The sequence below is a fragment of the Lathamus discolor genome, chromosome 1, assembly GCF_037157495.1.
Source record: "Lathamus discolor isolate bLatDis1 chromosome 1, bLatDis1.hap1, whole genome shotgun sequence".
Classification (NCBI taxonomy): domain Eukaryota; kingdom Metazoa; phylum Chordata; class Aves; order Psittaciformes; family Psittacidae; genus Lathamus; species Lathamus discolor.
The window spans coordinates 53,196,307-53,207,654 of NC_088884.1; the positions used below are offsets into that span (position 1 = coordinate 53,196,307).

General features: G+C 39.8%; 1 protein-coding gene across 1 annotated transcript; it reads left to right on the forward strand.

Moving 5' to 3' along the window:
- Positions 1 to 1,585: 1,585 nt before the first annotated feature.
- ACTR6 (actin related protein 6) lies at positions 1,586 to 11,096 on the forward strand. The gene is made up of 11 exons (XM_065671209.1): positions 1,586 to 1,820; positions 2,374 to 2,491; positions 4,120 to 4,188; positions 5,504 to 5,627; positions 6,469 to 6,604; positions 6,695 to 6,751; positions 7,429 to 7,527; positions 7,712 to 7,790; positions 8,477 to 8,648; positions 9,509 to 9,647; positions 10,684 to 11,096. The coding sequence occupies exons 1-11, from the start codon at positions 1,753 to 1,755 to the stop codon at positions 10,811 to 10,813; spliced, it is 1,191 nt and encodes a 396-aa protein (XP_065527281.1). The 5' UTR covers positions 1,586 to 1,752; the 3' UTR covers positions 10,814 to 11,096.
- Positions 11,097 to 11,348: the final 252 nt, after the last annotated feature.

Consider the following 11,348-nt stretch of genomic DNA (forward strand, 5'->3'; position numbering starts at 1 on the left):
CTGGCTTTCTTCTTTATTTTTACAGGGGAAAAGTTAGCAATAGCTACAATGATTCCTTATGTCTAAATTTTTCTTCTAAGTACTATTATTAATAAAATGACAAAGTAAAAATTATGTGATTTCGGAACAGTATTTTATATTTCTCCATAACACTGTAAATACCTAGAACATTTATCACAATTCTGTGGTTTGTGTACTTTGGGTTTTAATTACAGAACCAAAATTGTCTATTACTATACCTGTCAGTGGGTAAAGAAGGCGAACAACCAACACTTTACAGTGTTCTTTAAAACAATCCATAAACTCCTGCACTGGAAAAACTGTTTTATTAATTCCTGTGACCTCTCCCTAAAGAACCAGAGAATGCATCAGCTACAGTGGGGATTAAGGAGGCTCCCCTTAAGACACTGACAAGCACATAAAGAGGATTGGTCGCAAAGCAGATTGCCACGCGTTCTAGTGAACATCCTGGCTCATAGGAAGACATTTGGTACTTGCTAGGGTTAAAGAGTCATCATACAGAGTTGCAGTTATTTTTAAGTTCCGGGATTTCCCAGAAAGCAAATTACATACAGACACAATTACATACTGTAATGCACTTTATGTTTTATTGGATAACAACAAAGATACTAGTAATGATAATTTAAAACATATAATCATAAATCATAGAATGATTTCTTCCTGGCGCAGGCTCAGTGGGGACCTCATCACAGTATTCCGGTAGAGTGCCTGCAATGATGATGGAGGCTCTCTCCTCACAAGAAGACAAGGGGCTAGAGGCACAAGTTGCACCAGGAGAGGTTTCATTTTGATGTAAGAAACTTTTTATAGTAAGACCAACCAATCACTAAAACAACCTTCCCAGGAAAGTGGTGAAGCCCCCATCACAGTTTTTCATGACAGGTTGCTACATCATCTCACTTGGGCTCCCCTTCCCATGGAAAGCTGGACCAGATGTTCTGAGGTCCCTCCCAGCTCGGGCTGTTCTGTGGTTGTGTAAGTGTGTATGGTATTTGACACAGACTCCAGAATAACAAAACCTTCTCAGCGACAGCGAATACCAGTAGCACAAGGGTTTATGCTAGTTATAATTAATTACAGCAAGGTTAGAACAACAGTAAAACGACGATGATGGAATTTTTAAGATCCTTCTCCCTTTCCATTCGGTATCATCCTTTCACGCTGTGTTCCCGCATTCAGCGGTTCACTCCTCCCCACGGCGCTGTGTTCCCGCACCCCCGCCGCTGCTGCGCCGAGCCGCCACGGCCACCCGCGGGCAAGGCGCTCCCTCAGAAGCGGGCTATGTGACCCTACACACACCAGGGAAGGACTTGCCTCCCCTTCTCTCCCCTCTCCCCGCCGCGGGCTCTCGCGGTGGCAGGGCTGGGGCGATGCGGGGCTGCCCGCAGCCGCAAATTGCAGCGATACCCGCCCCGCACCCCAACCGAACAGCACCACAAAGCCGGCTGACGCAGCACCTCCGCGTTACCTGCCCCGCCCGCTCTTTGGCAAGCGCTTCCGGGTCACACCCGACCAATAATCTCGGCGGCTTCCCGAGCGTCACCGGCACTACGTGACAGCGCGCGTCACGCGCCAGAGGCGCGCACGCAGCCGGAAGTGATGTTCCTCGGCACTCCGGCATCCCGTGAGGCCGCGCGCGCGCGCTGCTCCTGCACTCTATGGTAACCATAGAGATCCACGGCGGTGGCGGATCAATACTGGGACGGCGGCGGCCGTGGCGCCGTGGGGAACATGGCGACGCTGGTGCTGGATAACGGCGCTTACAACGCCAAGATCGGCTACAGCCACGCGAACGTCAGGTGAGCGCCCGGGAAGGGGCGGGGCGGGCGGGCAGGCGTCTCCTTAGTGTTGCGCCGGTACCCGCTCGGCTCGGCCCGGCCCGGCCCGGCCGGCCCGCCCGCCCCGCTGCCGCTCCTCGCCGCCGTCCCGCAACCACAGCCCTGCACCGGCTCGCGGGCCGCCAACGCGCCTGCGCCCGCCGCGGGCAGCCGCGGCCTGGCCCCGCCCCTGCGGCACGTGCCGGCCTGCCTGCCTGCCCCCGCGGGGCCGCGGCGGTCTCCTCCGCCGCGGGAGGGGAGGGTGAGAGCGCGGAGCGGTCCCCGGCGGTGGTTTTGTGGTGTTGAGGGTGTGGGGTGGGGGTCAGGGTAGAGTTTATTGTACCAAACGGTGCCTCATCTGCACTTGATGTGTCAGAAATGACGGGTTCTCCCTACTAACTGGCTCCATTAAGTGGATTAAACCCAAAATACGTCCCCAGAATACTGCCGAAAGTATGCTGCTTAAGACAGTAATGTAAAGAGGGTGAATGTGCCTCGTATTGTGATGAATAGGAAACTTTCCAATCTTTTCCAGCGTTATTCCTAACTGTCAGTTCAGATCAAAGACTGCACGCTTGAAAACCTTTACGGCAAATCAACTGGATGAAATTAAAGATCCCTCTGGGCTTTTTTATATTCTGCCCTTTCAGAAAGTAAGTAAGATACCCTGAGCTTAACGTTATAGACAAATGCAAATTGTTTTAAGGAATAGTTTTCATACAGGGTGTCCCAACTGCAGGGTTATATGTAGTATTGTGCAAGAATTGTATTCAGCAGTGTGGAGTTTAAAGATCATAGGATCAGCCAGGTTGGAAAAGACCCTTAAGATAATGTCCAGCTGTTACCCCAGCACTTCCAAGAGCACCACGAAACCATGTCCCTAAGCCACCACACCTACAGGTGTTTTAAATACCCCTCTCCCCTTCCATGGGCAGCCTGTTCCAATGCTTGATGACCCTTTTGATGAAGAAATGTTTCCTAATATCCAGTCTAAACCTGCCCTGACGCCGCTTGAGAACATTTCCTCTTGTCCTGTCAACCTCCTTTCAGGCAGCTGTGGAGAGAGATAAGGTTCCCCCCCAAGCCTTCCCTTCTCCAGACTAAACAACCCCAGGTCCCTCAGCTGTTCCTCATCAGACCTGTGCTCCAGGCCCTTCACCAAATTCATTGCCCTTCTTTGGACCCACTTCAGCACCGCAATGTCTCTCTTGTAGTGAGGGTCCCAGAACTGAACACATCATTCAAGGTGCGGCCTCATCAGTGCTGAGTACACAGGAATGATCACTGCTGTGGCCCTGCTGGCCACATTAGTGCTGATACAAGCCAGGATGCTGTTGACCCTCTTGGCTGCCTAGGCAGAAACTGGCACCGCCAGGTCCTTTTTCTCCAAGCAACTTTCCAGCCACTCTTCCCCAAGCCTGTAGTGTTGCACGGGGTTGCTGTTGCCCAAATGCAGGACCTGACACTTTGCCTTTTTGAACCTCGTGCCATTAGCCACAGCCCATTGACCCACATCCCTCTGCAGAGCCTTCGTATCCTCCAGCAGATCAACACTCCCAGCCAACTTGGTGTTGTCTGCAAACTTACTGAGGGTGTACTCATCCAGATCATCAGTGAAGATACTGAACAAAATTGGCCCCAATTCTGAGCCCAGGGGAACACCTCTTGTGACAAGCTGCCAGCTGGATTTAACTCTGTTCATCACCATTCTTTAGGCACAAACATCCAGCTGGTTTTTGACCCAGCAAAGATTACACCTGCTCAGGCCAGTTTCTCCAGCAGAATGCTGTGGAAAACAGTATCAAAGCCTTTACTAAAGTCTAGGTAGACAACATGCACAGTCTTTCCCTCACCCACTAAGTGGGTCACCTTGTCATAGGAGATGAGTTTAGTCAAGCAGGATTTGCCTTTCATAAACCCATGGTGGCTGGGCTTGATCACTTAGTTGTGATGTGTGATGGCACTCAAGATGATCTGCTCCATAACCTTTTCCAGTACCAAGATCAGACTGGCTTCTGTCAAAGAGAATAATGTGTACAGGAAACGCAGTTTGGTTTTGTAGCGCAGTAACTAATGTGTTGATGGGAAATATTTGTAACATTCTTTAGCCTGTGTAACATTTACTCCTTAGCATAGAAATGTGAATTCAGGCATGTTTAGTCTCAAATTTCTTTATATTACCTGTCTAGAATTATTTGACATTTTTTGATTTCTAGCATATATTTTTTTAAGCATGATTTTTTTTCTAAATAGTGTATTTTTTTTTCCTAAATTCCTACAGGGTTACTTGGTGAACTGGGATGTCCAGAGACAGGTTTGGGATTATCTTTTTGGAAAAGAAATGTACCAAGTAAGAGCCTTTTTTAATTACAGATTTTGTGTGGGCTTAATACTGACTAATGGAATTAACATAAGTACATCAAGTATTAAACAGAACTGGTGAGCTTACTGTTCTCTTTGAATGTGCATTCAGTTAGGAGTCACAGATTTATTTTTTTGCAAACTTAAGAAAATTTTTACTTTGAGCTCTGGTGTAGGAATTTAAAAACATTTACATTTTTTAGTCTTGTGTGTATTTGTACTGAGTTCAGTTCACATGTTAAAGTCACGTCAATATAATTAAAAGTTCAAGTTAGTAAGAAATAATAATAACTAGAGACAGATAAAATGTGGTTTAGAGGTCAAGAAACTGTTGATGTTAAAGAGAATGGTGAGCTAGATCCATAGGGCATCTTTAGCAAACACTTTATACCTATGAGTAAGTTGAATGTATAAGATATAAATATCTGATAGTTAATTTTCCTTACTTATCACATGAACTGGATTTAACGCAAAAAGTACAATAAGGCTTCCCTTTTATTTTTTTCTTAAAAACAAAAAAGTCACATACGCTGAAAGTTTTTAGTTTTTGTAACACCTAGGAGAGAGAATGGTAAAGTAATGCCTCAAAATACCTTAGGCTCCATACATAAACATATGTAGTGCTGGCTTTTGATACTTAGCTTTCATTTTAGTTTTGGAACTACATTCAGTTTACTCATGGTTTCAAAGAGAATTTGTTTTAATTCTTTTTCATGAGTGAAGAGTACAGAGAGATACAGCTGGTGACACGTTTAGGGCCATATCAGTTATGACTGAAGCAACCCTATGAAGTCCTCCCTAAACGAGTTTGAGATACCAGTAAATACAGAAATTCCAGGATCTTTGGCTGGCCACATTAGAGTCACTGGAAGTTTTATTACTGATTCTACTTCACACAGGACTTCATCTTTGATTATTAGGTAAATAATTTTGTGATGCAAATGCGGAGCTGTTGAAGAGACATATCTTTCTGTAGTTGACAGGATTAGCATAAAGTGTTATATATTAGTATTGCACTTTATGGGTATCTCTTTAAAATGTTGGATTATGATTTGTAAGGATGGTCAGGAGCAGATTATGCAGGTGCTCTTTTCTATTACATTTATACCCGTTAATTTGATAAAGTTGTATCACTGCTCATGAAATCTTAAAAAAACCTAAAACTTTCTAAGCCTAGTTTCTACAAACAGATACAGCAAGTGGTAATCATGTCTTCAAATTTACATGATCTTCATCTGCTGCAAAATATGGAAACAGAGTATTAAGTTTTGTGTAATGACCATCTTAATGTATTTTTTTCATAGGTAGATTTTGTAGATACCAATATCATTATTACTGAACCTTATTTTAACTTCACTTCAATACAAGAATCCATGAATGAAATTCTATTTGAAGAATATCAGTTTCAAGCAGTTCTTAGAGTAAATGGTGAGTCTACCTCCTTCTAGTTTGTATTTATATATTTTGAAGGTTAACCAACCTTGTGAATAAATACATGAATAATCATGCATACATATGCACACGAGTGTATATATAAAGGTAGTAAAAAAATCACTTCGTGTCCTTTTTAGTTTTTGAGTAATATGTTCCTGATACGTACTCCAACCGGATTAAAGGATTTTTGTTTTTTTTTTTGGTAGAAATTTCAGCTGTACTCTTATACTACTTTCTGAGGGTGTCATGGTATGTACCTAAAGAAAATTTGAGGAGAGTCAGGATGATAGAGATAACAGATGGATTTTGAAACGGAATAGCCTTTGAGAGAGGCTACCAAAAATTTACATGAAGTCTTAGATAACTTTCCTTCCTTTTTTTTTTTTTTTGGGGGGGGGGTGGGGGGACTGGGGGGAGAAGTGAAAGGGGGAGTAGGGTGGCTTTTTGTTTGTATTGGCAAATAAAATGCAGCATTACAATCATGAAATGTATCTTTCAGGCAATATGTAAATAACATTGTAGTCCTTCTGAAAGATAGCTGGACATATAGTACTCCTTTAGATAGCTCTGATGAATTGTGGTGTGATCAGTCTGCTTGGAACTTAGGAAACTGAGCATGGGCTGCCATTATTGAAATAGAATAAACAGGGGCATATATTATATGTAATTTTATTTGTTGTAAAAATTAATTCATGTGTTGGCTGTAGTATTATTGATTGAAATCTCTGAAATCTGTCAAAGGCATTTAAAATACAAAGCAAGTACATTTTCTGTCAATGTAAGTTCTAAAAGTGTATATTCGTATAAAAATTGAGTTCAGTTTTCTGTATTTCAGCTGGAGCTCTTAGTGCACATAGGTATTTCCGAGATAATCCATCTGAGCTATGTTGTATCATTGTGGATAGTGGATACTCTTTTACACACATTGTACCTTATTGCAGAAGTAAAAAGAAAAAAGAGGCAATCATCAGGTAAGCTGCATTATGTATTTTCTAGAAGAATTGTTTGCTATGCCTGAAGTCAATAATAACAGAATTCCTTGTGTTACTCCTTTTCTGTAGGATTAATGTTGGAGGAAAACTCTTAACCAACCATCTCAAGGAGATAATCTCTTACAGGTAAAGCATGCTGATCATCATCTTGAGACCTGTTATGAAATGAGCTAGAAGTTCGTGAGGATATTCTTACTGGTTCTGTGTATTTTAGGTTAAATGCTGTTTAAAGGATAAAGGACATTTGCCTGTTATAATCTGCTAGCTGCCATCTTGAGCTTAAGATCAAGATGAATTAAGATGATCTTAAGCTCTTTGAAAACTAATAGCCTAATTCTTCAGACTGCCAGAACATCTGACATTGCTGAGGTTACCCGTGTGTTCACAATTATACAAGACCTTTCTGAGATGTCTCAGTAGATCATCAGTCAGTTTGCTAACTGATTCTATCAATACCACAAATAAAATTCAATAGGACCAACTTTTCTTTAGGATCCGTTAGCTTGGAACTTTAGATAAAGGTCTTCGCTAGTAAAGCTAGTTCCAGGATTATGGCTATATTTGTTATGAAGACATTGCACAAATGCAGGTAGATGTTTGTGTTTACTGAACTGTGAAGTAGGAAAGTATTAAACTCCAGCGGGCCAGGAATGCTTTTGTAAATTGAATACAAGTTTTAGATATTGTGAGAGTTGCTTTCTATGATTTGAAAACTATGGTTGCTCGTCTCCAGTGGAAGACTGGACAGGTAATGCTAAGAATTATTCTCTAACTTCTGTGGTTTTGGTTTTTGTTTTTCATAGGCAGCTACATGTTATGGATGAAACACATGTAATAAATCAAGTGAAAGAAGATGTGTGTTACGTTTCTCAAGACTTTTACAAGGACATGGACATAGCCAAGTATGTATACAATAGTACTATATGTACAAATGGATTATTCAGAAGTACCAACTTTTAGAAACAAATAAAGCTATATTCTTAATCAGAAATTTTCCCAGTTAAATCAAAGGAAGTCTTGTTAATAGAAAATAGTTGGAACTTACTTGTTCTTTATTCTGTTGTATTTTACATTTTTCTCTTTCAGATTGAAAGGAGAGGAAAATACTGTAATGGTAGATTATGTTTTGCCAGACTTCAGCACAATCAAAAAAGGATTTTGTAAGGTAATAATAGTGTGGCTTTTGAAGTAGATTTTTTGAATTGTTCCCCTGCACAAGATTAGCAGAGAGGTTGAAAAGACTTAATTTTTTCTAATGCTGTGTTGTAACTTCTTACTTAATTGGTAAAGATTTCCTTAGGAAGTTGAGATGAAAAGTAAATACTATTTTTTCAGTATATAACATTTTATGTTTATTATTTAATAATTATTTCTGTGGTTGTGCTCTGTCATACACCCCATCTATACCATTATTGGGGTGTTTTTTTTAAAGTTAAGTTGGAAAATGTTTCCTCTGCTTTGATGCTTTTTTCATGAATTTCATATAGACACCTTAATAGGTAAAAGGTTGAAAGTCATGTTATAGAAGACCCTGAAAAGTCTTAATACCAGTGAAGACAGTTTAACAATTTTATTTCACTTACCAAGTTTGCCATAGTTTCAAAAGCAGTCCCAATATTGCAGTCTTGTGCGTACCTATTTTATTTTGCTTCAGGCAAAAATGTAGTTGATAAGAGTAAAGTCACTGCAGATTTAATACCAGAGTATGCATTATTCTTAAGATTTGTTGATAATACAACTTTACATAGAATATACTGCCTACCTCTGCAGTACATGAAGAAGATTAGCTGAATGCTCTAGGATGTGGCTTCTTTTCTTAAGCAGTGGCTACTATTCATGTCTTTAATTTAGCCAAGGGAAGAGATGGTGTTAAGTGGAAAATACAAGACTGGTGAACAAACACTGCGTCTAACAAATGAAAGATTTGCAGTTCCAGAAATACTCTTCCATCCTTCAGATATTGGTATTCAAGAGATGGGAATTCCGGAAGCCATTGTCTATTCTATTCAGAACTTACCTGAAGGTACAACCTTAGAGTATTTTAAAAAAGTTGTGTGTGGTTTGGTGTTTTTTGTTCGGTTTGGGTTTTTTCAAGTATCCAAAGTGTTTTAAGAAGCTGGTACTGTCAATATACCACTTACTAAGTTACGAACTGTTCCGTCTTCTGGTGTGTGTCATATACTCTAGACCTTATTGTCTACAAGACTCTCTGTTAGGGAAACAGTTTTGTGGTGATTCATGGATCGATTTCTACTTTCAGCTAATCACTGTAGGCTTAACTCTTCTTAACACTCTTTTCTAATGTGAACTATCCGTCTTTGACACCAGTGATGGAATATACTTGAAATTAGCTTTAGTTATGTTTTAAAATACCTTTCTTTACTTGGAAAAAAAAACAAACTGATGAAAAAAATGAAACTGACCAAACTTAGTAATTTAAGCACCAAAGTATAAATCCTTTCTGACTGCTGTTTGTCAGGAGTAATACTAAAGCTTTCATTTTACAGATGATGTACATGTAATTAATGTTATTACTACAAAGAAGACTTCTGTAAGTTCTATGATGCCACATACTTACAGCAGCATTGGGGCTATTATTTTGTACTTGTAAAAAATTGTATCATTTAAAATTGCCTTTGAAAAGGGAATTGTGTTGGCAGACATGGAACTTAATAGGTAATATAAGAAAACAGTAGTTATGGAAATCAGATTCTAAAAAGCACAAAAAACGGGGATTTATCATTTTCATTTATTTCTCAATATAAGTGTTTAACTGATGTAATTGTTAGATGATCATAAAATTCTTCTGTGCGTATTGGGGAATAAACCTTGAATCTTTAAGTACATATTCAGTCTGTAACTACAGATTTACTTCCTTTACAGAAATGCAGCCTCATTTCTTCAAGAACATAGTCCTGACTGGGGGAAACACCCTTTTTCCAGGCTTCAGAGATCGGGTTTATTCTGAAGTTCGATGTCTTACTCCAACTGATTATGATGTGTCCGTTGTTCTTCCTGAAAAGTGAGTTCTACGCTATATAGAACAAGCTTTGTTCTTGTAGCAGAACAAACTATGAAGTAGGATTTCTTTTCTGATTCAGACTAAAACAGGGGAAGTTCAGGTTAGATATAAGGGAAAAGTTCTTTACTGTGGGGGTAGTGAGGCACTAGAACAGGTTGCCCAAAGAAGTGGTAAATGCTCTGTCCCTGGCAGTGTTCAAGACCAGGTTGGACAGAGCCTTGGATGACATGGTCTGGGGTGAGTCCTTCCTCCCCATGGCTGGGGAGTTGGAACTAGATGATATTAAGGTCCTTTCCAACCCTAAGTATTCTATGAATCTATTATATTATTACAAAGATAAAGGGGTTAATTTAAACATTCACTGAACCAGAACTGTACAAGAAGAATGTTTTAAATCAGTGTATTTTCAGACAAATCAGTTAAATTAGGGACCACATGCTTGTCCTGTCTTTAGGTAATAAAATTAAGCATAGGAATGTTTTCAGAATCAGTCTTTGAAGTGTAAATAGGTAAATAAGACTGTATTGTGGATTATGTGGATATATAAGTATGCAAGATAAGAGTTTAGTCTTTCACTTAGAAGATTTGACAGCATATGAATGCTGCCATGTCATTATTAATGTAGTCACTTCAGGGATTTGGAAGGGGTAACACCTTAGAAGAGAGAAAGTACACAGTTGAGACAAAACACGTGTATCGAAAGAACAAAGAAATCTTCACTTTTTAAAAAGAATTATTGGAGAGTGCTTTTAAATATTATGAAGAATCATTATCTGTGTAACATAAATACAAACATCTTCCTATCCCGTCCTCTTCACACCTGCCTCCTGCACTTGTTGTTACAACAAACAAGTCAGTCAGCCAGCCTTGCTAAAATTTCAGACTTTGTCTCAGACCTTGTCTGGAGCTGGATGGTTTGATTTAGCAATCAAAAGTATATTTTTAATAGGAGAAATAAAAGTCTTGGAAATAATCACTGCATACTTCTATTTGAAATGTACTTGCTGTTACTCATTTATTACTGTTCATTTTTCAGCCCTATTACTTATTCCTGGGAAGGTGGGAAGCTCATTTCTGAAAATGATGATTTTGAAGACATGGTAGTAACTAGAGAAGATTATGAAGAACATGGACACAATATCTGTGAAGAGAAATTTGACATATAGGCATATAGTTGGATACATTGTTATTCCATTGTTTCAGTCAGAATGGAACTCTTTGAAGTACAACCTGTTTCCTGTCAGTTAGGATTGTGTTTTAGCTTTCCTGTATTTAAGTGGGTTGGGGAAAATAATTTTCCAAGTTTAAAAATGAATTTTACAAGCCTAATACTATGAAGTAATATGTTCACTGTCATTTCACTGTGTTCTCATCTTTTACTGATAGCTTCACTGTATTCTTATTGCAGAAAGCCTCAATGCATGGGGCAATAAAAATACTGAATGCTTATGCTGGTGTGACATTAATACATAGTGAGAAGAAATTGAGTTGTTTGGGAGTTTTTTGGGGGTTTTTTTGGGGAGGAGGGGATGTGTTTGTTCCCAAATGAATATTATTCCAACTCGTGTATGCAGTTAAATGGACATTAAACACATCTCAGAAGTTCTGAGATTGCCTATCCAGAAAAAGATGTGATGGTTGGAGGCCATCTTGGGAAAAGCAATCACAAAATGATTGAATTTTCAGTTTTTGGAGAAGTCC